This window comes from Nanorana parkeri, unplaced genomic scaffold (assembly GCF_000935625.1).
Source record: "Nanorana parkeri isolate BGI_ZX_2015 unplaced genomic scaffold, ASM93562v1 scaffold611, whole genome shotgun sequence".
Taxonomy (NCBI): domain Eukaryota; kingdom Metazoa; phylum Chordata; class Amphibia; order Anura; family Dicroglossidae; genus Nanorana; species Nanorana parkeri.
The window spans coordinates 422,449-450,014 of record NW_017306879.1 but is presented as its reverse complement, the minus strand read 5'-3'; the positions used below and the strand labels follow the sequence as shown (position 1 = coordinate 450,014).

The window sequence follows — 27,566 nt, the reverse complement described above, 5'->3', positions numbered from 1 at the left end:
CACTTTTTAAAAACCTTTTTGTAAGAACATTATTGAAATGTCACAAGTGACATTTTATTAAGTCCCACAGGCACAGATTAAGTTGTTCCGCTTTGCATCCTGCTGCGCTGAAAAAAGTACAGCACGCTTTTTCAGTGCACCAAGTTCCCATTGCAATACAGTGGTGTGAACTGAGCCCGTTCGTGACAAGGCAAATTGCCTTGGGGCTGCGCTGGAAATAATGGCTGGTGCAGCCCCAACGCATGTGGTGTAAATCGGCCATTACTGTGTGCAAGGTGCGTTGCATAGCCATTCATTTAAATGGCACTCCAATGCATCTCCAGGCTGCCATGTTCTGCAACATGTGATACGGCAATACTATGAATCGCGGTAAACAAAGTAGGGCATGCAGCAACATATGCAGCACATGGTGGGAGGGAGGTGCGTTGGGGTACCATTCAAATTATTGACATTGCAATGTACATAACGCGGGCTTGGTGCGCTGTGCGATAGTGTGCAATTAACACTATGCTTAGCTGTGAACAGGCCCTTACTCAGTGAACATTAATCAGCCGTATAACGCATGTAGATTGATAAATACATAGCACCGTGTTTAACTGCTAACCGCTCTCTGGTTGTCCAGCGATTACATACTTCCCAAATGTCCCTCTTTAAGAACCAAATCCCTCTGTCCCTCTTTTTGCTCTGATGTACAGATATCTATGAAAATTTTCTATTTAACTACCAGAAGTGTTATCTTATCTCTTGATTATCTAGTTTGCTATTTAGAAAAGCCAGTGTGAAGTAACAGTAAAAATACAAATTAACCAATAATTATTGGCATATAAATTCTTAATGGTCCGCATAACTGGTTGGTGGCAGGAGTGTGTCTATTGCCTAAATACATTGAGGGGAATTTATCAAAACTGGAGCAGACAAAAACTGGAGCAGATGTGCATGGCAACCAATCAGCATCCACCTTTCATTTTCAATCCTTAACTGAACAAACTGAAGAGAGAAGCTGATTGGTTGCCATAGGCAACTGCTCCAGATTCTTCTGCTCCAGTTTTGATAAATTCCCCCCATTGTGCTGGAAGTTGTCCCTCTTTCTCATCTCCAAAAGTTGGGAGATATGCAATTAACACTGGAAAATGGAGTCCAAGTGCAGTGACCTCAATGTACTTGTGGTATGTTGATTAGTTCCCCAGCTGCATAACTGAAGGCCTGTACATCAGTATGGTTTCGGAGCTGGAGGAACCTGTGAAGGCCCAAAGTGGCCATTGGGCATACCAGACACTTGCCAGGTGGGCCAAGCCAGGCCGAACAGAATCGGCCCGCTACGCCCGATGGCCAGGACTATCGCAGCCCAACAACTGCAGCTCGCCAATAGTTAAATCCCCTCTCTAGCTGCTAGAGGCAGGGATGGGAGAGCACGGCGCCGCCATTGGCTGGAAGTTTCGAGGTGGGCGGGCTCCCTCTTCTGCTCTGTAGTCCCTTGAATCACAAAGACTGTGGGGAGTGAACAGCAAAGCTGCTGCAGGGCTTCCCTGGATTTTATTGTGTGTCATCGCCAGCATCCCAGATTGCTGCCCCCCCGGCATAAGGAGAGAGCATGGAGGCACCCTGAGGGGCCAGTGTGGACCATGAGCCCCATGAGATAGGAGCACGGAGTGATCAGCATCGCTGCCTGTACACTGGACTTTCATCTGCTGTGTGCACTGTACCGATCAGTACCTGGGACCCAGCTCCGGGCTAAAGGTAAGTGTCTGGGGTGACACCCTGAGGAACCCTGAGATCACCTTATTCTACATTGATTCTATGTATGCCATGTGTGTGGTAGTGCTGGAAGAATTCATCACAGGTCTCAGAACTACATAATGACCTCCATAGGGAAAGTGACACCATTTTAGAAGATGGGTAATGTTAACATGTATACAGTATATATAGTCCCCTGTAATTAGGCCACCTAATTTGAATAATTAGAGAGCCGCCTGTGCTCCTGGCAGCCTGAGGTTTATTACCTGTACGCCTGCTCTAAATTTTGGGAGCATCCATCTGAGTGTCAGCATTCTCTGCTACACATAAAGCTTTCAGTTTGGAGCGGAAAAATTACATATCACAGTTCCCAGCCAATAGAGTCTCCGCTCTCAAAGACCTGCCAGAAGCTGTCAGTGCGGTGTAAAGGCCGTGACACACTGCACGCGAAGCCGTGCAGAGCGAAGCAAAGCTATCCGGCACGGAGCTTTGCGTGCCGTGTGTGAGCTGAGTGCAGTCAGATGATTGACAGCACCTTCAGCCAATCGGCTCGTCCGTAACAACCTGCCAGCTGTCGCATGGCGACGCTCTGGTTTATACGCGCGAGCCGATTGGCTGAAGTTGAAATTGTTCATCTCGGCACGCTCAGCGAGCTCTCGCAAGCTGAGCTGCCGAGCAGAAAATGACATGACACACTGCTCGCAAAGGCAGCGCGCCACCGCTCAGCACTGCTTCGCCTGCAGTGTGTCACGGCCTTTATGGTTCGCCTGGATACGGAATAGTTGGTATCGTGCCGGCGTTGCTGGAGAACTGTGAGTGCTATTTCGGGAGCACTGACCTGTACACCGTGCTCGGGGCAATACTTTGCAGGCTCAAATCCAAAATACTAAATATATACGCTTTTTTTCTTCTTTCATCAATGTGAGCACAATATCTTTTTTTCCAAAGCTGGAAAACACGCTTGAAAATGCAGACACCCAGGTGTGATTATGGTCTGCCTGGAACAACACCACCTCTTCAGAATTCTGTGTCTGCTACTCCCTCGCATTTGTGCTTTTACCTCCCTTCTTTCCATTGGGGGGCATTGCGGTACACCACAGGAGATGCACTTACCCTTGCAGGCTATGCTGCTTGATTGCCAGTGAATTGTTGACAGTATACCTTTGGGTTCCTATCTGCTGTTGTGAAAGTCATTGTTCAGCCTTCCTGTTTATTTTCATTGTTCTGCAAACAGTGCTAAATTCAGCTTCTGTATAACAAAAGCATAGGGCATGCTATAATATAGCTTAAGACACGTGATTTGGGTAATGGTTCCCTCACACAAATGTTTTCGCTTGGGTATCATAATAACCAATGGTCACAAAGCAAGTTATAGTATTACATTTTTTTGTTCCATAATGAATCCAGACTAAACAAATATACATTGCCCAGCAAAGTAATTCTTAAAAATGCTTTACATTTTTTGCCAAGCACCTACAGTCATTATATTTCCAAACAGCTGGCCCCAGTACTCTCAGATCAGATGGGGCAGTCTCCAGCAGGGAGCAGGGTAGTGGCTTGCCTTGCTTTGCCTGTGTGTTTGTGTGGGCGCACACAGCTTACTAGCACACACAAGGGTGGCTCCATAGCAAGGAAAAGGAGCAACCCTAAAAGAGGATATCAGGGGACCAGCTGACTCTCCAGGAAACTGGGACTTTTAAAACACCAAGAAGCAGCATCCATTGTAAGCAATTTAGCATTTGAAGTAGCTTAAAAAACTTTGGACTTTAATATCGCTTTAACGTGGCAATCCCTACTTTTTTTTATTTGCAGAAGTCCTTGCCCCTATTCAATGTGCCTTACCTTTCACATTATTGCTTTGCAGCCAACATTCTTGTTATGGGTAGTGATGAGTGGCGGACTGATCCATCGGGCAGTCGGGCACGGCCCGAGGGCCCACAACCAGCATGGGGCCCGTTAGGGCCGGTCCCTTAGGGGTGTGAGAGCTTCTGTAAAGCTTTCTCGCACAAGGCACCTAAAGGCCTAAGGCCGGCCCTGGGGCCCGTGACCAGGCCTGCCGATAGGGGTGTACAGGCAGCTGCCCGTGACCAGGCGGGCCCCATCAAGTGAGCGGGGACCTCCACACATCCTGTCAGCGCTTCACTAAGTGACAGTGACATACTTTTGAACATCACTGTCAATAAAAAAAATTAACCCATTAGGGTGAAAACCAAATCTTCATTGTAGGCGGTTAATGTTTATAATTATAGTATAATGTGTTGTGTGTGTGTGTGTGTGTGTGTGTGTGTGTGTGTGTGTGTATGTGTATTAAGTGTTGTGTGTGTATTAGGCCTCATTCACACTGGGAGCACACGTCCATGCATCGTGCACACCTGTAAACAGTTGATCCCGGGAGGGAGAGGTGCTGCGTGTGATTGCGCGCGGCAGCCTGTCCTCCTCTATGGGAAGACGCGGCTGTACGGTGTCATCCGTGTCTGATGGACCCTCTCTGTGTCCAAGTGCAGAGCCCCGTACCCGCATAGATGGGAAGTCTGGGTGTCCGTATGACACCGTACAGCTGTGTCCTCCCATAGGGAAGAACAGGCTGCTGCATGCAACCACATGCAGCACCTGTCCCTCCCGGGATCGGCTGTTTACAGGCGTGCACGCCGCATGGACATGCATGTCCAATGTGACTAGTACCGCAGCACTGAAAAATGGCCTGGATGGGAAGGGGGTTTAACACCGCGGATGTCAACTGGTTAAAGGATTCTTCTATGATACATCCACATTGTTCTTTTTTATAAGTGAAAGTTTTTTAAAAACATGTGCTGGGATTTTCTCTAATGAAGCTTATATTTATTCTGGAGCTTTAACTTCCACTGTAAAGGTTAAACTTGCATAACAATAATTAGGGATGCACTGATACCGATACTAGTATTGGTGCCGATGCTGAGTATTTGGGTGAGTACTCGTCCAAATGCTCCGATGCCTGCCCCGATACTCAAGCTTCCGGTGTTCTATCAAAATTTGTGTGACCGGGCATGTTGTCACACATTTTAACGTAATGCCGTCCAGTTTTTCGGCGGTGGAATGTGTGACCGGCAAAAGGTGAAGAATTCCAACGCTTCCTCAGCTGTTGCAGGGCAGATCGGCATCACAGATCGTATGTGCAGGAGAACCGATCTGCCCTGGAATAGGTGATCGATCCTGAAATGTCCCTTCTATCTGACTTTGTGAGTACAATCTCACATTCCACAAAGTCGTGAAGTCTAATCAGGAAGCCAGGTGACGAGTCATTACACACCGCCTGGCTTCCTTAATGGGACTTCAGGTATTGGTATTCGCGAGTACCAAAAGAAAAACTATCAGTACTCGATAGGGATGCACCGATACCACTTTTTTAAGACCGAGTACCGATACTTTTGATCAAGTACTCGCAGATACCAATTACCGATACTTTTTCTTAAAGGGACAGGTCACATTTTTTTCTAAAGCAATACAAACTAATGCTTTAAGGTCACTTTCTTAGTATTATGATTCATGAGATGACGAGGGAGCATGACGCCGGCTTCCAGGCCAATCAGAATGCTGGGCGCTGCGTCATTACACTGCGCCCGGCTTCCAGATTTGCTAGCTTCCTGACCAATCGGGAAGCCGGGCAGCGCGTCATTGCACGCTACCTGGCTTCCTGATTGGCCGGGAAGTCGGCTCCATGCTCTCTCATGACGAGAGAGCATGGAGCCGTTTCCTGGCCAATCAGGAAACCGGGCAGCGTGTAATGATACAGGAAGTACTCGTGCTAGGTATTGGAGCATTTGGGCGAGTAAGAGTACTCACCCAAATACTCGGTATCGGCACCGATACTAGTATCAGTATCGGTGCATCCCTAGTACTCGATACCGAAAAACCGATATCGGTGCATCCCTAACAATGGTCTTAAAAGAGAACTATCGGGTAAGTGTTTTTCCCCATAGTTCTCTTAAGGGTCATGGGAGGACATATACTAGCGTCCTCCTGTGAGATCCAAAGCTCAGTATACTGTGAGCTACAGCTTGCGGTATACTGAGGCCGCCGCAGCCGGGATCTTTTTTTAATTTTATATTTTGATTATAGATCCCCTTTAAGCTGGCCAAACACCTTCTGGCCTGTTTGTACAATCTCCAACAGTTCTCTATCATGTGGGTCTACTGACCTGTTTGGATATAAATTGAATAGATTGTTTCGGGAGGCCCTCGGGCAGCAGTTGGTAAATGTAATGGAGATTGCACTGTTTGTGCTCAGCTAAGGAGTGAAATACACTTTTCTGAAGACATGGTCTGATGTTTCTTTTGGCTTAGTCACAGCAATACATTACTTTGCAGTTGCATTGCGATCCGTTTTTTTAATGTGTTTTGACACGTTTGTGATGTGTTTTTTTCCCCCTGCATGTCCCGGGATGATGCCACAATCAATTCTGTTTTTTTTTGTATGCGTTCCGTTGCGTTTCAGTGCGTTTGCACTGCGTTTTGATGTGTTTCGTGCAGTTAGATGCAGGTAAAATAGGACAAGCAGTACTTTTTCTGACTGCATCTGAACGGACTGCAATGGTGTGAATTAAGCACAAGAAAGCCCATCGGAAAGCATTGTAATGTATTTTAACTGCAGCAGTCAAAATAAACAGACTGCATCACAACTGCATATGGTGTGAACTGGTAGAGCTCCATCTAGTGGGACAATTACATGCTGCTACTTTTTGATGAGGATTTTTTTTTTTACAGGCACGTTATTTACATGACTGATCAAGCTGCACTATTCAGAGTTTTCATAACCATGAACTAGACTGATTGCCACATAGTCTTATCTTGTTTTTACGTGCATGTATATATTGCATTTAAAGTAGAACTAAAGCCATACATGTGGGAGAGAAAGGGAGGGTTATAACTCCTGTCAGATTTTTTTTGCCATGTGTGTCCTATTGGGGAGATGTCCCTTCACTTCCTATCTGATAGCCACAACAAGAAGTGAGAGCAAATCTCTCCAAAGTGAGGAGAATCCCTGGAGGTCAACAGGGTCACCAGAACTAATGCCCCCCATTGGAAGATTTCTCATCTATTCCTGTTCTGGTGACAACCCAAAGTTTTGGATTTTCTTTCACTCTCCGTGATGATTGTCACAGGACAAATAAAGTGGTTGAATCGCCCTAATGGAGGACACAGAGAGCAATAAAAACCGGACAGGGGTTTTATTCCCTCTCCACTCTATCAAATCTAAAAAAAAGTTTTGGCTTCAGTTGCACTGTAAGCCGCAAATTTAATATATTGATTTAAAAAGAAAAGCAAAGCGTATCAAATATGAAGTGGAGTTAACCACGTCAGCTCTCATACCGGTATCAGAGCAATTTTCACATTTCTTATCTGGGCCTAATTATTTGGTGTTAACTTTGTCATTACTTAAGATGCTTTCTTTTCATAATCTTTCATAAAAAAAAAATAGCAGAAAAAAATAGTGAAGGGGAAGGAGTTATTTTTATTTATGCCTAATTAGGGTTAAGGGTTAATAAGGTGTTACATCAACACAAATTAGTCATTTTTGTAATTTATTTTTTTTACTTGCAATGTTGCTCTAACTGACATCATATCAAAGGTCACCCGTTTGCTGTTTATGTGAATGTAACAGCAAATACAATTTTTGACCATAGCTACTGCTGTAGTACTCAGCAAGTCCCAGCTGTCATTTTGACTCCAGGAATCAGGTAAGAGAGGCAGAGGAAGCGGCAGCAGTGGGAGAAGGACAGGGCATGCTATGAATCCTGTGCTTCCTGGTGACTGAAAATGTTTGCAGTTATATTATCATGGACATTAGAAAATAACAAGCAAAAAAACAAAGCATTTAATTGACTTTTGTGTTCCTTTAGTGGACCAAAGATTTTTTTTTCCTTTGTAATCTCATTTGTTTTTAATTTATTCTGTCTCTCTCTATTTTATTTTCCTTTTCCAATGTCCTACTAGGGAGCTAAGCATGGACAACTATACCAACCAGTTCCAGAAGAACTCTGGGAAAAAGCTTTTCTTGACCAATACAATGGGTCTACCTCCGCACTACAAGGATTAACTGCTCGATTTCATCTGGGTGCTAAAATTAAAAGTTATACTCACCCGAACCTCTGCCACTTTAAACTTTTTGGGCTCAATCACACTAAGACATTAGACATCCCCTTCATTACCAGGCCATGCTTCAGTTTTCAGCACTGTGCAAGTTTGGCTGAGAAACCCTCCGTTATAACATTTATTTTGTTCCAGTGTTGTATCTTTTTTGGGGGGACAAATAGAGCTTTATTTTAGTGGTATTTAGAAAGAGTTGAAACTTTTTTTTTTTTTTTTTTTGCTGCAGCTTGTTTCCACTAGTAAGTAATGAATGGCTAACTCATCCATTCATAATGCATTTTACTCTCCTCTGTCTCTGATGTCAGAGGAAGGGGATGGTTTGGCAATATAAATATTGGCATGTGATAACCAGTGACAGTGATCACAGGACACAGAGCCAGTGCGATCAGCTCTCTGTGTAAAGCTGTGGCTCTCTGCTGTCTAATGAGGGAGTAGCAGCAGCCACGCGCGCACGTGCATTCACGGTAGGACGTACAGGCACATCCTCCTGGAATAATGCGCCAGCAGAATGGCCCCTCAGAATTCTATATTTCCTGAAAGTAGAGACCATCTAGAATAAAATGGTAGCAGTTGCAACATATTAGCGCAACTGTTTCTCAAACCCAAATTCTCAGTAAAAAGTACACTAAAGTTATTTTAGTGCACAGAAACACGATATATTAACCATTTTTTGGTATTTACAGTATAAAAGATGAGGTTGTGCCAAGTAAATAAATAAATACCAATATGTCAGGCTTTAGAAATGAGTGCGCCCCGAAAAGGCAGAAAACTACGGTATCCAAAATTGTACATAGGTAATGCTTTAAAAGCCTGTACATGTCATAGGTTAAAAAGATAACCATGAATAATGGCCCGAGAATTATTTCTCACATTCAAATATTGCCATGCACACTAAACATGTGTGGTGCAATCGTCGCTTTCGTACGTAGATGCATCCAATGTTTTGCTGTTTTTACATTTATTTTATTTCACTTTTTTTTTTTAAACTTTAGTTTTTTTTGCTATTACATACGGGGCTCACAAGTGGGGGTCTGGCAGGGGTGTATCCAGCAGTGCCCCCCCCCCCCCCCCCCCATTGTGCTGAAAGGTGTCCCTCTTTTTTTATCTCAGAAACTTGGGAGGTATGCTTAGCTGCCTATCACTGCACCCAATGTACATGGAGGGTTCTGCAGTGTTGTTTTTATAGGTACAGTTTTCACCAGTTCATTTTTGTTGGAACTTCTTGCACAGCCTCACAGGGAAACACAAGCACACAGTCTGATATGCATGCTGCATATGGCTTGAAAACAGAAAGGAAGCCACAGCTTTATTCTCTACCTTTATTATTCTATACAACAGAGTACATCTACCATAGATATATAACAGAACTTATAAACACTGCCATCTAGTGACCGAAATTGTATACTGCAGGAGTTATTGATATAAATACAATACTGTGTATTCTAACAATTTTCATGTTAAATTGTTTTTCTGCTTCCTAAAGTTAAATGCAGTTTCCTTAAAGAGTATCTCCCATGAGAATGAATGCTACAGTATGTAAAATGCACTATGCATGCTATTTACCTTCATTTTAATGCTTTCAGAAAGGAGCCCCCACTATCAAAAGCATGCAAATCTATGCCTTGAGCATAGTATGACTCACAATATGTTTACTAATGTAACAGATTGCACATTAATAGTCCATGTTTTCTGTTCTTTACATTTTATCTTAGGTTTGGTCTGTCCTTTTTTTTCCCCTACTCTGTCGTAATTTGATTTCCATAACACGAGAACTGGTAAATCTCCTCTGGCACATAAACTACACAGCCCTGTTGAATGACGTAAATGGTTGATGCTTCTAAAATCGTTCCAGGAGAACATTCTGCTCAATAACAATATAATGATATCTTTTGTACCCAACCACAGCATTTTAATTACTGTTTTGCAGTTTGCCCACAGCAGTTGGCAGTCTGATGCAGCAGTTAAATAAAGGAAACTGATATTTCAGATTTGCTGCAATTCCCTGGACGCTATTCCTAGTAACTCAAAAGTATGTATTTGCCAGACAGACCGGGCCTTGTAAGATGCACTAAAAGGAAATATGAGTATATGGCACTCATTAGACATTGATTTGTTTTGAGATAAAAATATACCTCATTTAAACCAGATATGACTCAACTCTACACAATGCTATCTGGACTTTGGAATCTGTTAATCTGTAGGCCTCATTCACACTGCCGCGCATATACGTGCGTACGTACGTATTGTACCATATGCAACATATGCAAATAAATGGCTCCATACACACAGCCGCATATGGAGCCGTATATTTGCGCAGTGTATATATGCGCAAAAACAGAATGGAACATAGATGCGTCCAGGTAGCGTATCTCTGCGTATTTACGCGCACACACGCGTGTTTACGCGCATAGACGAGCGTCTATGCGCGTATATGCGTGCACTATGTGCAATCCCAGAATGCATCACTCGTAATGGAATTTTAATGTGCTGTACGCGCGTATACGTGAGTACATGCGTACAGCACATTAAAATTTCATTACGAGTGATGCATTCTGGGATTGCATAGACGCTCGTCTATACGCGCATAGACGCTCGTCTATACGCGCATAGACGCTCGTCTATACGCGCATAGACGCTCGTCTATACGCGCATAGACGCTCGTCTATACGCGCATAGACGCTCGTCTATACGCGCATAGACGCTCATATTTACGCAATATACAATTTTGCTTGCGTTGTGTGTGAATGAGGCCTTAATGTAGATGTAAAATTTCTGATTTCGTTTGTCAATAAAGGGAATGACTTGAAGGTTTATTTCAGTTCTATTACTGGTCAGATTGTGTTTAATTAAGAGCTGGCTATGTGGTATAATGCCAGGAAGATAGAGCGTATGGAAAATCTCACTACTTCCGTGAACCATCAGGAAGAGGAGTTCAATTTAACCTGGTTCTATTAGCACGCATACACATTTTCTAAAGAGTACAAAAATACCATGCACAAATTGAACTTCTCTGATGACTAGACCTGACTGCATCGTTATACTTTTCTGGACTTATTCCTTTCTTTTCTTCTTAGTTTCCACCTCTTCCCCATCATTGGTGAAAGCCTGGACCTTCTTTCCCCTTTCTCCTCCTTCCCTTTTCCCATTATTTGTTTAATTAACAATAGTTTACAGTTTGAGTTTTTATGAATGGTTACCTTCTTAGGTTGAGGTTTATAGGATACAGCCATTTGTTATTGTGGCAACCTGTGATTGGGGCATATTGCCTTACTACAGGGAACCACTAAGAGAGTTAAAAGAAGTGAAATTTGTTTGTAAAAGAAATAGTTTCTATAGAAGCTAATTGAGTATATGACAAGGGGTGTGTTCATTGCCTAAATACGTTGTGCTGGAAGGTGTCTCTATCTCATGTTAGAAAGTTAGCTTTCTATCTTTAATGCAGTTGTGTAGCAATGTGGTAAGTACATGGGGTATATACAAGAGGTACAAGCAGGGGGAAAAAATCCAGCAGTTTGAATTAGTTTTGCATCAAGATTTAGCTGATTGTAATCTATGGACGGTGCAGGAAGTGTATTTGCTTGCAGTATTCCCTGCTTTGCTTTCTGCAAGCTCCTGCTATTAGCCTCTCTTCCTTCTCATTGGATAAATCAGAAACAGTTCAGTGAGCCTCAAAACTAAACTACAGCAGTGGAATACTGCAGAATATCATTTGAGTGAGAGCTCTGAGTTTGCCTGGGGCTGCCACGACAAGATGGTAGCACCCAGCAGCAGCCTCTGTTTATTATAATAATAAAGGCATGGAACAAGGTAGTTTGACATGTAGTTTTATGGGAAGCTTGATGTTGATGTTAATAGTATGGGGTCAGGATCTCTTAAAATGTGGAAAAACTCTTGGTATGAATTTGGAGTGTATATACTGTATGTAAAACAGTATAGAACAATATTCTTAATTTTTTTTTAATCTGTTCCCAATAAGGAATGCAAAGAAAATATTTTATATCCTTAAGTTTATTTCTTTACATTTTGCAGGTTGTTTCGACTGAAAGAATTGTTCATCTCCAAGTATGGCAGTGAACCATCCTTCTACGCACGTGCACCAGGACGGGTAAACCTGATAGGTAAAACTGATCTTTAATATAATAGAATACTATTCGTGACAGTTTCTTGACAGATTGTGTTTTATTCTGTATCGTATGATTCATGTTTTTTGTACTCGGAATTATGTATTTCTATATGTTCATTGGGCTTATTTTAAAGATCAGATATAATAAAAATAATAATTTGGCCCAAAAGTGATTCTTGCTTGTGGTGGAAACAACTTAACCTAATGGTTACCAAATACTTGGACTAGAGTAAGGGAGCTCCTATAGGGACTGCCACCATGAAGTGATTTCACTAATTCCCTAGACTATAAACTATTACTGAAACAGACCAGATTTAATTAATCCATTGTGGCTAAGAAACCACAGTCCTCATCCAGTGTGTAAGGGATTAGTGAATGGACCGGGGTTACTACAGAAGATTTGTCTAAATGACCAATAATGTCAAGTATTTATTTGCTAAGGCTGGCCATACACTGCTCTATTTTTTTAATTCAACCCGTGGGCTGAACATAAAAAAATAGAGCAGATTCCTCTATCTACACTGTGAAGGTGTTGATCAAGGAATCCCAAAGCCTGCATTGGTGGCCACTGTCATAATACCCAACCAGAGCTGGCAGCTCATTGGCTGCCGGCTCTGGTCGTACAAAGATTTTCCAGCCGGTTCCTTCGGTTAGCTGATTGAGGGATGCTGGCCGAAAGGGTGCAGACAGTGGCACACACTGTGCGAATTTTGGCCAGTTCCTCAAGAGCAGGCCTAAATTCACACAGTGCATGGGCACCCTAACAGTTATTGTACAATGTTTCGAGACCTCTAGCAATGTTTCGAGACCATGTGGCCCCTTCCTCTGTTTGCCTGAGGAAGGGGCCACATGGTCTCGAAACGTTGCTAGAGGTGTTTTCACTTGGGTCAATCAACTTATTGACTTGAATACCTGGAGTGCCAGTGACTTTATTACTTTGTACGTTTTGGACGGAGGCATCCATTGTTGCTGCTGCACCCGTCCTGCTGCATGGGCATTTTCCGGTCAGGAGTGCGATGGGATACTTGGACTTTTTGATCTAACAGTTATTGTGTCTTCTGGTATATGATCAGCATTACTGATGGTCATTTTTTTTATTTTAATGTCTGTGGCTCTTCAATTAAAGATATTCACTATTAGCAAAGTACAGCAAGTCCAGTTGCCTTGATTTATTTTTTACAGATATACCATGACCTGGATGAATGAGAACCTTTACAGACATACTATTAACAAAGTTTAGTGGTCTTCCCTTGTTATACATTTGCTGACACTGCCACTTCCACCATTCATGTTATGAGATGTTTGTAGGAGAGAAACCAATCCCCAGACCTTGTCAGCAGTAGAACAGATAGTAAATAGAACAGACAGTTCCAGAAAGGAGTCCCACTGATTAAATTTGGCCTAAAAAGTGAGAATTTTACAGAAGACATAAATGGGCATTTCTGTTTAATCGATTGGTATGTGGAATTGGTATTCTTGCTATGTTTACTTACATACAGTATATCCCTTTATTTGTTTGATGCAGGGGAACATATCGACTACTGTGGCTACGCAGTTCTTCCGATGGCTATTGAACAAGATATTTTAACAGCTGTTCAACCTGTTGCCTCTCAGGTGCTCCACTTGTCTAATACAAACCCAGCCTATTTGTAAGTGATTTGTTTTCATTCCTTCACACACTAAATGCAACGCTTGTTTGGAAATGCTTTTATTCACATTTGAATATACCCATTAAAATAACTTTGGTCAGTAGTTTTCTATAATTGGAACTGGTACTTTAGTTAGAGCCAACATTTCTGCTAGTTTCCATGACCAGAATGTAAAAGAAACCTGTTTTGTGATATGATCCACTGAGTCAGCATTCCTCGTTTGTTTTCCCTGAAGCCTACATTATTTTTATAGGAAAATTGTGAGGCAAAAAATACATATCCTATTTATTAAAAAGACTGCCTTTAAGGCTCCATAAAACGTATCACCCACAAAATATGTAAAACATGTTATTCTACAACTATCCATGTGGGCTGTACATGTTTTCTTTCCGATGTGATCAGATCAGATAGACCGTTAACCCTCATAGAATTTTTGGGGCTGTAATTCATTATTTAATTAACCATGTTGGTGATGGTAGAAGGTATGAGGCTTATTCTAAATGTCTACCATAGAGGAAGAGCTTGATTGTAAAGTGACACTAAACTCAGAAGTTAAATCTTAAAAATGCATTCAAGTTCACTAACTATTCACAAACCTGTATCTTATTTGTGTATCACTTGGCTGTAAATCCTCAAATCATCTCCGAATTTGTGCCGACGCTGTCCTTCCTTCAGGAGGGTGGCTACTTTTGTTCCCCATGGTCCTTGTGTGTGTTGTAAAGTAGCCACCGCTCCAAACTCACTCCAGTGATGGACTACAATCTCATGTTTAGTTTACTAATTTGTACTGAAGTTAGAGTCCATCACGGGAGTGAGCTTGGAGCGGTGACTACATTACAACACACACAGGGACCATGGGGAACAAAAGTAGCCACCCTCCTGAAGGAAGGACAGCGTCGGCACAAATTCGGAGATGATTTGAGGATTTACAGCTGAGTGATACACAACATTGGAAGATTTCCCATTTATTCCTGTCCTGATGACAACCCAAAATTTGAAATTTTCTTTCACTTTCAGTGATAACGGTCACCAGGACAAATGCAGAGGAAGAATCTCCCTAACGGGGATGCAGACAGCAATAAAAACGTGACAGGTGTTCTAATCTTTCTCCACTCTATCCAAAACTAAAAAAAAGGTTTTGGTTTCCGTTGCACTTTAATCCATTTATTTAATATATTGAATTATAAAGAGAAGCAAAAAGTATCAGTACCAAACAGCTAATTTTTTTTTTCCAATAAAATATTTTCACCTTTTTTCATTCTTCTTTTACATCTCAGTGTTGCTGATCTCCTCCAGCCCCGTCCAATCTATGTTAACTTGCTTCAGCATAATTTCTCAGGACTGGTGTACCAATAACGACGACGGTGAACCATGCCTGTGCATTCTGTGTCAGCACAACAGGTTGTAGCCTCCATCGGGGTTATATGTGGCTGGGGGACAATTGTAACCCCATAACAAGCAATGTCTGAACAAAGACCTTCATGGTAGGATGACCAGAAGTTATTTGAACTGCTTGACGTCAGTCCATTGTAATTAAAGGGCCGGATGGCTCACACCTGAGGGCGCGTGGACATTATTAAACGTCTTTTCCCGATCAACGCTTGCGCACATGAGGGGGGCAACCTTAAACATTTTTTACAGCTGGTGATGACTGTATGTACAAGCATTCAGGTGGCTATAGAGCCGCCCGATCGCTTGTACGTTGCTGGGGAAATGTGCGCCCCCTTCACTGCTGCTGCCGGCTTTCCCGGGCTCCGATGTCCCCCGTGCAGGTCTGTTTACATTGATTAGAGGGAGATTGGCACAGTTCCAGAGGCTGATTTTCCTTCTGACCACTTAAAGCAATGTGTATTACATAACTTCTGCTTTCGGTGTGTCATTTCTCTGGCTGCTGTAGCCTAAGAAGAAGCTGGTAAGGCACAATCTCTCCTTCATCAGCTCCTTTGTGGTCCCTAAGTGACATTAGGCGTCTAATAGATCCCTGATGTCCTATAAAAAGGACCCGTCCCTGTATCTGCAGAAAGCTGCCAATTTTAAAGGGATTAAAAAAATGAAATACAATAAAATGTTAGATTGTGAGATTTTAATGATTGTTTATACCTAATTATAAAACCCTGTCCCGTTATTTAATTTCTGTCTCAATTGGAGACCACACAGGGGAAATGTCTTCAACAGATATATAGCAAAAAAAGAAAGGAAAAAAAATGACTGGGGTTCTTACCCTTCCACATTGTATGTAAATAGAAATAAAATGTAGGCATTGGGCTAAAATCTAGATCTACTAATTAACAATTTATCAGATTCTAAAGCCCAAGCTAATCATATGATTACAAAGTGAAGCAATACTTCTGCTTTAACCCCTTCGTGACGGGAGACGTACCCTGTACGTCCCGCCATAAAGTGCCCAAATGACTGGCCACGTACACTGTACATGACCAGTTATTTGTTGTTCTGCCATGCTGGTAACCGATGAGAATCGGCGGTTACCATTCAATAATGGATGCCTCAGTATAAAGGCATCCATTAATGAAAGAGTTAACCTTTTACAGACACCCTATCCCTTTCAGGAATCGGGTGTCTGTCAGTGAGAGCAGAGCCGCATTTGCAGCTCTTGCCGTCACTCTGACAGCTTGTATATATTGGGAAATCCCGATGTATACTGGCTTTTTTTTTATTTTTTACTTTCAGCAAAAGAAACATAATGTTTCTATTCCTGAAACAATGTTGCAGTTTTCTGATCGTTGTTGGAGCGATCAGAAAACCTTTAGTGACAGCTGATCCTGAAATGCTGCAGGATCAGTGTCACTATGGTTATTAATGTAAACAAATAAATCTGCGCTTCTGGAGAAGTGATATTTAGTAATAAATTAAATAAATTAAATTAATAAATTAAGAATAAATGTGAATATATGTGAATAAATTAAAAAAAACAATGTAACAAATAAAAATGATATATTTAAATATATTTTTATACTATCATTTATATAAAAATTAACCCCTTACAATGAAAATCTGCAGCTGAGCTGCAGATTTGTTTTTCACCCTAAGGGGGTTGATTTTTTTTTTAACCCCCTCATGACAGTGATGTTCTTCAACGTATGTCGCTGTCACTAAGTGTGACACTTAGTGACATTGTATGCCAGGTGACCACTTTTAGCTTTTAGAGAAAAAAAATGAAAATGTTAGGTTTTAGTTTTAGGCTGAGAAGTACAAAAAAACATTTTATAGCTCATTTTTTTGCTCATACAGTTACCTTTAGCGCTTTGTTTCTTTCGATCATCACTATGGTTATTATTGGCTGTTCTTGAGTTTCACGCAGCCTAATCATAACCAAAAATTCATTAATTTATTTATCAAGCAGGATTAGTGAGATTAATTAACAATGACTGCTTTGATATGAATAAAATAAAAATGTTTAAAAAAAAATAGTGAAAAGTGTAAAAAAAAACAATGTAACAAATAAAAATGATATATTTAAATATATTTTTATACTATCATTTATATAAAAATTAACCCCTTACAATGAAAATCTGCAGCTGAGCTGCAGATTTGTTTTTCACCCTAAGGGGGTTGATTTTTTTTTTAACCCCCTCATGACAGTGATGTTCTTCAACGTATGTCGCTGTCACTAAGTGTGACACTTAGTGACATTGTATGCCAGGTGACCACTTTTAGCTTTTAGAGAAAAAAAATGAAAATGTTAGGTTTTAGTTTTAGGCTGAGAAGTACAAAAAAACATTCTAAAATCCTAGGGATGTGAGGTTTTTCCACATAAAGGACAAATAAATATATTTATTGAATTTTTTTTAGCTGTGCTGTTTTTGTAAAAAAAAACACTACAAAACTGGGGAAAAAGTGTTTTTTCTTTAAGTTTTTTCCTCTTTTTTTTTGAGGCACTAGGTACACATATGTGTTTATAAATATATAGCCCTATCTGTCCTCTTAAAAACAATATATAATATGTGTGGGTGAACTTTGTGAGAAAGTATATTACTGACGTGGAAGAATCGCACAGCAAAAATGTCAAAAGTGCTTCAGTCATTTACGTACAGAAACTAAAAACAAGCTCAGTCATGAAGGGGTTAAGCCATTTGTGATTTTGCTTTTGTTAATTAGAATTGAAAGAAAGAGAAAAAGTAAGGAAAGCTAAAGATGAAAGAAGGAGAAAAGCAGTGAGAACAGTAAGGGGAAAAAAGGGGGGGCTGATGGGTATGGGAGGGGAGTCAGTGACTTAGGGAGTACTGAAACAATTGGACCAGAATGACACCCAGGAAACTTGTATTTACAGAAGTGGAGGTCAATGATGGAAGCCTCCATGCTTGTGTACAGGTTTTAAAAAGTGTGTATGTGTATATCTACAGTATCTGTATCACTGTACGGTCATCCACAGGTAACCGCAGCATGTGTGATGTGCAGTTGATGTGCAACTGGCGCCTAAAAAATTGATAGGGGTTTTAATCCTCTATAACTCTATTCAAAAATATTTTTTTGTTTTGTTTAGCTGTGCATACATTTTACTTCCTCAGCACAAAGAGTCTTGTGATGGGAAGACATCATTATGAAATGTGTTGGTGATGTTTGCCAGTGCTCTTTTTACCTTGATATCATCACAAGGCTATGGGAATCATTTTCACATTTTCTTGGATAGTTATGTTGCATCCAGTTTATATTGCCTGTACATTATTGCAAGCTTATTCTTAAATCTTAAATGTTCTAATTTAGAACAGTAAATTGTATGTAATTGTCTGATTGCAATAGGCCCATGGCTTTTCCATCATTATCTTGTTAATCCATGGTTGTCTTATTGCATTAATGTTAGCATTTTACAGTGCATGTCTAGCAGATGGTGGATGAGCCAGTGTATTGCCAATATTATTCTCTAATCCACAAAGTGCATAATTTACAGTAATGTTCTAATGTATACTCGTTGCTTTTCTCTGAAAATGTTTTATTAGAACGCATTTGATACAATAGAATGAGATAAATGGAATTCTTAAGTTAAAGTAATCCAGATTTCCAGATGTCTTGAAGTACAGAATTAACCACATCTTTATTCTGATGCGACTGTGCCCTGGGTTTAAATATTTTGCTCAATGAAGAATAAACACATTTAAATCAATCTGTGGCATTTTTAGAAGAACAGTTGGAGAGAGGAGATACTCGGATTTTTTTTTGTTCATCTCGTTATTTAATGTGTTTTCTATAGTTTTTTTGTTCTGCTATTAATAGTTTAAGACTAGGGATGCACAGATACCGTTTTTTCGGTATCAAGTGCGATGATCGATACTTTTTTTTCGGTACTCGCCGATACAGGAGTACCGGTAAAATGTGTCCAGATTATCAGGAAGTCAGGCGGCGGATCATGACTTCCTGATTGCCTGTGAAGCCAGTGTTCTAGCGAAAGAACACAGGCTTCACATGTCGAGGCTACTTGGCTTCCTGATCAATCAGGAAGCCGGTTGGTGAGTCATGAGGTGCCGGCCGGCTTCCTGATTGGTCAGGAAGCCAGGCTGCCTTGCAACAGGTGAAGTCGGCTTCGTAGCCAATAAGGCAGCTGGGGCGGCACGTCATGACCCGCCTCCCGACTTCCTGATTGTCTAGGAAGCTGGCATAACTTGTTGCTAGGTAGGGTAGCTTCCTGACCAATCAGGGACCCGGGACACGAGTCATGACGTGCCGCCCAGCTTCCTGATTAGCTAGGAAGCCGGCCTCACTTGTTCCAAGGCAGCCTGGCTTCCTGACCAATCGGGAAGGCGGGTCATGATGTGTCACCCGCCTTCCTGATTGGTTAGTAAGCTAGTCTGCCTAGCAACAAGTGAAGCAGGCTTCCTAGCCAATCAAGGAAGCGGGTCATAACCCACCGCCCGGCTTCCTGATTGGAAAGAAACCCGGCTCCATGCTCCTTTGGCATTTGCGGTCAGACGAAGATCTCCCTTTGGCCAGAAGTTCCGGTATCGGAGGTACGTATCGGAGCATTTGGGCGAGTATGAGTACTCTCCCAAATACTTGGTATCAGCACCGATACAAATATCTGTAACGGAGCATCCCTAGTTAAGACTGTAACATATAGTAATGGTGACTGTTAAATGTTAGATAGAAAAATGGATGTCTGGGAGTTACTGAGAAGCGTTCTCTCGAAAGTCCTGAAGTTCTTGGAGATGTGTTGAACTGAATTCAAATTTTAAATGTATTTTAATTATTTGAAAGAGGATATAATTCCAAGTGTCCATAGGGAGTAGACAGGAGTCCAGTGAGAATCATAGAATTATTTTGTGTTTGCTTAAAAAACACAATACTGCATCTTGAAGATTTGAGCTCAAACAGATACACTTGGAATGAATAATCAGCTCCAGCTCACACCTTACTGGATGCTTTCTCTTTGACTTCTCTGCATTGACTACAGTGTCTTCTGCAGCCAGCCATCAACCTCTCTTTCAAGAGATTTTCTTACACATCATCATCATTGTTGATGACAAGTCCAGTAAGATACACACTGACAACAGTTATAAGCTGTGTAAACATTCAAAAATAAGCTTCAGTAGGTAAACCATACATCTCTGGTGTAGGGACCCTACCCTAAGCAGTGTCCAATGTCTAAATGTAGTGTTTCTGCTATGCAGTATTGAGCCAGAACTCTAATTGTTGGTTCTGCTTTCCTTAGGCTTTCCCTCAGCTCAGTGCTTCTGCTGATTGTTGAGAAGTGTCTATGGCAATAGTGTGAGAGGATACAGTAATGTAGAGTTATGAATATTTGTCTACGTGACCTACCACTTGGAGGTTTATTGACAGTAGTGCATGCTGCGGTAGGCTATCATTTATTTGGAGTGCCTTCTTTTCCTTGCGGGCTTGCTGCCTGGGGAGGGTGTTCTGAGGAAAGGTGGCTACCTGGATTGGGGCAACAGGGATGAAGAGTGTCCAGAAAAACTAAGTACAAACTGTGGACATTGAGGGGCGCTCTGGTGGTGCACCCAGAGGGTGCATGCACTCCTTAAATCTGCTATACAGTCTAAAGAGTACAGAGTGCCAGTGCTGGCTTACAGACCTTCTTTCTGTAGTGACAGTAAGTAGAGTCTGCAGTTTTCCTTTTTGGTCATATCCTGTGCCCTTATGGTCCTATAATCAACTCTGTTAAACTTCCTATGTGTCTGGCACCCATTTTTTCCACCCTACAAAGAATCAATGATTCTGCCTTGATGTGAAATGCTAGCCCACTGAGCTATCTGGGAGTCCTCCACCTCCAGTGGGTTAGGGGTGCTACTCTGGTAAAAAAAAAAAGTAAATGTGTCTAAACTGGCCTTGTAACATAACTGCAATTTTTGAAAATTCATAACGTGAAGAAATAACTAATTCCTGTTCCTGTCCCCAAGGCTGTAACAGTCACGCACATGTGTAAGGGGGACGGCAAGAAGCAAATCGTTTTTCTTTGTCATGTTGTTAGAGGTTATAAATAGCACTACTGGGATCTCTTATGTCACAAATATGGGAAGGAATAAGAAAATAAACAACTGTTGTATAGTAAGGTCTCACATGACTGCTTTCAATGTCATATTTAAAAAAATAAACACTAATAATAATAGAAGTACTAAAGGAATGTACTTGAGAATGATAGACTAGTATGCTGGAATGTTCAAACAGGTCACGGTGATTAAGATGTATTAAGATGTAGATGTATTATTAATATAACCTTGGCATTATTAGTAGGGATGCACCGAAACCAAATTTTTAAGACCGAGTATGAGTACCGATACTTTTTTATCAAGTACTCGCTGATACCAATTACCAATGCTTTTTCTTAAAGGGACAGGTGACATTTTTTTTCTAAAACAATACAAACTAATGATTTTAGGGAACTTTCTTAATAATTATAAAGAACTGTAACTTGAAAGACATGAGTGTGAAGAAAAAAAAATAGTTTACTTTGCTTAAATTGTCACAAAGCTGTACCAACTCAAAGTAATTTCTCTTAACATGTTAATAATTAAATTAATATAAAATTGACCTGCTGTGTCGTCTCCGTCTCCTTCAGGCACTCTCTGTCACAGCCCAGTCATCTACCCCTCGCTGGTCTCTCTGAGCGCTAATTGGCCGATTCGGTGACTGACAGAATATCTCACCACTTAGAAGTGATGAGGACTTGGAGGCGGCGTTTGTGGTGGTGGTTCGTCCCTGGAGGCAGTGTTTATGGCTGTGTTTCTTCATTAAAAGCGCCCATGTGTGAGGTTTTGTGTGTCCCCAGTGGTTGCGGCGTTTCTGTGTTCTGCAGAGCCGCCGGTTCTGCGGAACACAGGTGGTGGGTGTGGTACAGGTAGTCGTTTTAAGTATCGGAGGATTTGCACAAGTACTCGTGCAAATACTCGGTATCGGTACCGATATTAGTATCGGTGCATCCCTAATTATAATAATTCGATCTGGGCCCCAGTAGGTACTGTTGTACAGCCAACTCCAGCCTGCAATGTTGACAGTTGACAAAGTAGTTTTCGTCATAAGCTGAATTGAGATTCATAGGAACAGCTATTCTTTAAAATGAGGAATCCTGTGAAATGACTGATGTTACTTTGAAATCAATTTTCTATGTTTTGTAAAACAAATTGTTTCAAGAACATTCAATAAGACAAAATATGAAACCTGACTGAATTATACACTTCTATGACTTATTTCTATGGTGCTTATCTTTGCTTTTAGACATTAGTGGAGTTTTTTTTTCTTTACAAACAAATATTTGAATGTTGTCTTCTCTTTGGCCATCATGTGGCAGCAAAGAGCTTTCAGTGGATCAATTTCTTATTCTAACCCATTCATATGTTTGCAGGGACATTTCTGTGGCTGTGCATGATATACAGATTGATAAGACTAAGCCTTTGTGGCATAATTACTTTCTTTGTGGACTAAAGGGAATCCAGGTAATATTTATAAGATAATCAGCTAAGCAAAAGCTTGTATTTCAACCTAGAACATATTTGCTGTTCATTCTTATTCTTACTTGTTATTTTTAATTAGCTTTTGATCTCTCTTGCTACTTCTGTTTGCTTTTGTTTTTGTGCACACTTACTTTTTTCATTGTTTTACTTGTCATTAAGTGGTGTATCACTCAGCTTTTCCCCATTGTGTTCACTAATGGCTGTAGTAGAGCACACTGCACACCATTAACAGTATGCCACTCTTAACTTCAGGAGAGAAACACTTTAGGTAGGGAACTCCAGGATTTTTAAAAGTTAACCCCACACTGCAAGGGTTAACTGCTTGTTTTGGTCTGGGGCACAAATAAAGAAAATATAGTTCTCCCTGTCCTCCAGCGGTCTAAGCCCCGCTGACCTCATCTCGTCTATGCAAGATTATTCACTTGCATTAGACGTGAGCACGCCAAGGGTCATACCACAGCCGAAGTTGAGGGAGAGAGAGGTGAGCTGTCACCACCCCAGGATCGAGGATCGGGTGAATGCACCATTCCCTAGACCAAAACCAGCAGTGCGGGGTTAGCCATACTGCAAAGGTTAACTTTTGAAAAATACTGGAGATCTTCTTTAAAAGGAGTGTATCGTGGTTTTGTCTATTTATTCTGTGAAGAACTAATACAAAATGTAAAACTTGTCTTTTTTTTGGTTGTCAGGTAATATTGTATTTTACGATATTATATATATTTTTTTACCAGCAGATGTAGCTCTGATCATTTTCAGGTTTCCCTTTTATCGATTTACAGCCTGTTAACAAAAGCTGTTTTTTACAGACCTCAGTAGCTCAAGGTGACATTTACTGATTTGCTCAGTGATATATTGCAGTGACACAGTCATTATTCGGCAGCTCAGTCTGGTGTTTTTCTGTCAAAGCCAGTGGACTGCTACTGCTGTGTACTTAATTACCTCATGGTTCTCTGGAAATTCTTTTATGTATTACATTTTTATTTTTTGTAAAACTAGGGCTGGTAATGATTAAAATTTTCGTGTTCGATTAATCTAAATTTTTTTTAATCGATTAATTATAACGCACATACAGATCCAACTACATTGGCCTATACAGCACAGCAATAAAGTAATAAAATTAACTAGGATCACACTAATCCAGCACGTTATTAATCTCACGTGCCCCACTCAATATGGCCGCCGCTTGAGTGGGGCAACTCAGAATAATAACGTGCTGGATTAGTGTGATCCTAGTTCATTTTATTACTTAATTGATGTGATGTATGTGTATAGGCCAATGCCTTGGCTGGCGCTCATGCAGAAAGTTTCTTGGGCAAACTCACAGGCCCAAGTGGCTCAGTCGGCAAACGAAGGGGGAGTCCGGTGATGTCACGTACATAGACGTCACCGGACTCCTCCCCCTTCCCTTCGTTAGCCGTCACGGACTCCCCCCCTTCCCTTCATTAGCCGACGGAGCCACTTGGGGAAGGGGGGGGGAGTCCGGTGACGTCAATGTCCGTGACTTCACTGGATCGCCCATGGGACTCCCGGAAGCCGGCGGAGAGGCGAGTGTTTTCATTAGCGATCAGAATAATTTTAATCGATCAAAAAGTTTAACGATTAATCGAGAAATTAATCTTTAATTTCCACAGCCCTATGTAAAACAAAAGATTTCTTGCATATAGTAAAAAAGTTTTATCAAAGAACATTATTTAAAATAAAAACGTTAATAAAACAAGTAAAATCAAATTTACTAAAGGTCCCTGAAAGGGAAAGGAGCCACCCTAAAACAGGAAATCAGTGTCAGCACTCGGGGGGCCAGCTGATTCTGCAGGAAGCTAAAACTTTGAAACCTCAAGAAGTAGCATCCATTGTAAGTGATTTCATCAGCATTTGAAGTACCTCAAAAACCGTTTGACTTTAGTATCACTCTAAGGGTGCAGCAGCACACCAGAAGCTCAGACCACCATTAGCAGCTGAAGACTTTGTGTGTTTCTGCACCAAACACAGGATGTAACAGGAAGCTTGTGCATTAATAACAGAGCAATGGTGTGCTATGGACTCTTTCAAATGCTACAACATTGGGGATTCTTCCACATGCATTCATCTAGATACATGTAAAGATCCTGACTTGTTCTAAACTATAAATCTCTGAGTGTATATGTATATATGTGTGCAGTATATACTTGTATTTCTTTTTTTGTTTTAAAAATAAACATTTAATACATGACAAGGAATTACCTAAAGCCTTAGTTCTCAACTGGTGGGTCGTGACCCAAAAGTGGGTCGCGATCCCGTGTTCAGTGGGTCGCTTCAGCCTCCCCCTAGAGCAGCACTGTCAGTTCTCACACCAAGCAGCCATTTGAATATGCTGCCCAGAGTTGAGTGTCAGCTTGACGTGGGTTAGGATGGGGCTAGGGCCACGAAGGAGCTCCATCCATACGTGCATTGCTTACAGCTCCCTAATTAGGGTTGCCACCTGTCCAGGATTCACCCGGACAGTCCGGGTTTTTAATGCTGTGTCCAGGTTTCATGGCAGCTGAAACCCGGACACATGATGTCAGACAGACGGGGCAACCAAAATTAATATAGGGGCTACTGGCCCCTCCCACTAAAAATAGTCTAGACTGTGATATTTACACATAAATGGGTGACACTATGTACATATGAATAAGCCATGACTCATATTCCCCAAAACATTTCTGTGCGTCGCTAGAGTGTTCGGGTTTCGCTGGAAGAAAAGGTGGCAACCCTATCCCTAATGTGTCCTGTAGAGATACCTGGACCAGAGTGATGTCACATTCTGGCTCCCGGCACCTCTACAAGGCGTGCAAGTGAGCTGTCCAAGCAATGAACATATGGATGGAACTCTTGTCACAGCACAGCAGCCCACACTGGACCCCGGCTGAGGATCCACTCCATTTCTCGTAAGGAGAGGAGACTGGGAGGATCTAAAAAAAACTAAATTTGTATGTCAGTGTTTTTGAGGGCCCATTGACACTAAATGCACGGGCACATAATCGCCCCCACTACGCCTTCTGTTGTGGGAGGTGTGTTGCATTGCCATTCATTTGAATGACACCCCCAAACGCACCTCCCACCCACAGTTTGATCGCCCGCACCGGAACGCGCGGTACCACAATGCCTTGGGTCACGTCTTTATGACAAAGGACAAATGCGGGCCCTGAGGGTACACGGGTTGAGAACGACTGACCTAGAGCACTATGGATTTTTTTAAAGCGGCCGTACAGCAGTAGTTGCCTCCCTTCAGACACTCTGTCTTTTCCCTTGGATGGAACTTTTGAGCAAGGAAACTAGTCACTGCTCTTACTCATCCATTTGTGTGTGTGAATCTCACCTTGAGCTATTGAGTTTTGTACATTAGGATGTAAGGATATAGTGGAAAATATGTGAAAAACACATAAAAGCAGTATTTTTAGCCTTGCCACAAATTTCACAGTTTGCAATTTTTGTTGAAATGGATCACAAGTGGGAATCAAATTCTAGGGTGCATTTGAAGGCTGAACTATTGTGGTAATTAGCAACTATTATGTTACATGTCCATCTATCCCTTTCAGTGAGCTTTGACCTCTGACCACCTTACTCATCAAGTATGTTAATTTTTGAAGTATTCAGTTATTATTTTTGAAACTGTTTCTCATGACACATTTACTAATTTGACAGTTTTTGGTTTTTTTATCAGTGCATTTACCGATTGGGTACCTATGATACATTAGTTGCCCACTGTTCAGGAAACAAAGCTGACACTCTGCTGTCAGCCTTTTTAGGAATCTTTCCAGCTTCTGTTGCATAGTCCATTCCATGTAGCTGTGTAACAGTTAAATAAATGAATACATTGTTAATGTTACGATTGTTAGGTTTTAATTTTTTTTGTGGCAACAGTTTCATTTTTGTCAGCATTGCACATTCTGTGTACACAGCACATAGACCAGCAAATGTGGGCTTTGGAAGAGTTAATCATATTGTAGTAAACTCCACTCAGAGCAGCCATACTGTTCTAATATACTGCAGACCTTCTGCAAGCCCATCTGTGACATGTGCATGGGTAAACTCATTAAAACCAATTGTCAGCCAGCCTTCAGTGATTCAACAACACAAATGACATCATGCCTAGTAAGAAAATATTTTAAACTGATTGAATAACTGGAAAAACATCATCAGTGAAGCTTTTTAGATGTCAACTTCACATAAAGCAAGGAACTGAATTGTATGCTAGTTATTGCATCTGTTTTCAAAAGAGGTCAGAAACGCTGTAGCATTCCTGTAAGTGGGGATGACATCTCCAAAAGACAAGTGAAGATAAAAAACCCACAGAATCCATCCATCAAAAGAAAAAAAGAGATTTTAATGCCCTGTCTTGTTCTGGCATTGATTTACTGAGATCATATGATTGATTAGCTCCTACATTAATAATCAACTTTGAAGACATCCAACTACCACTCAATTAAAGACTAACCTTAGAAAATCAGAATGGTTGTCTGTCACTGTGTGTTCTTATGTAGAGGAAGACTATATCAACCCTATGTTTCTTTTCTGTTTAATACATTACATTTTTTAAACCCTCAAAGAGACTGATTTTTAGATGCTGTTTTACTTTTGTCTATTCCATAACATAAACCTCACAAATATTGTAACAGATTTTTTTTCACCATATTATGCACTGCTTTCATATTCCTTGGAAATAGTTTGCAGATGCATGCACTTAAGAGGATGATTCTGTGACTCGTGTTTAGATTTTTGTCTGCAAGAATATAGTCTGCCCAAGCCACAAGTTTCCTGAGAGGGTACAAAAAAGTACCAAACCGTGAAAAAAAGTACATTTTTGACATTTCATTCTCTTTGTGCTGGAGAAAAATCTTCAGTCATATACCTTGTTTTTTCATTGTTTTTGTCTGCACACAATGCATTTGTTTTCTTGGTGGGTCATTAATTATACTGGTTAGTCTATTTCCAAGATACACAAAATGCTGTAATTTCTTTTGATGCTTTTAAGGGCCTGTTCACATGATATCAGGTG

The 27,566-nt window shown here is 41.1% G+C and overlaps 1 protein-coding gene across 1 annotated transcript in view; it reads left to right on the top strand.

Annotated features, from left to right (window-relative positions):
- GALK2 (galactokinase 2) overlaps nt 1-27,566 on the top strand; it is a 123,648-nt gene that overhangs the window by 2,066 nt on the left and 94,016 nt on the right. The window contains exons 2-4 of the mRNA XM_018562904.1: nt 11,889-11,977; nt 13,508-13,631; nt 22,441-22,531. Of these exons, the coding sequence (XP_018418406.1) occupies nt 11,889-11,977; nt 13,508-13,631; nt 22,441-22,531 (304 nt within the window). The remainder of the gene's footprint in view (nt 1-11,888; nt 11,978-13,507; nt 13,632-22,440; nt 22,532-27,566) is intronic.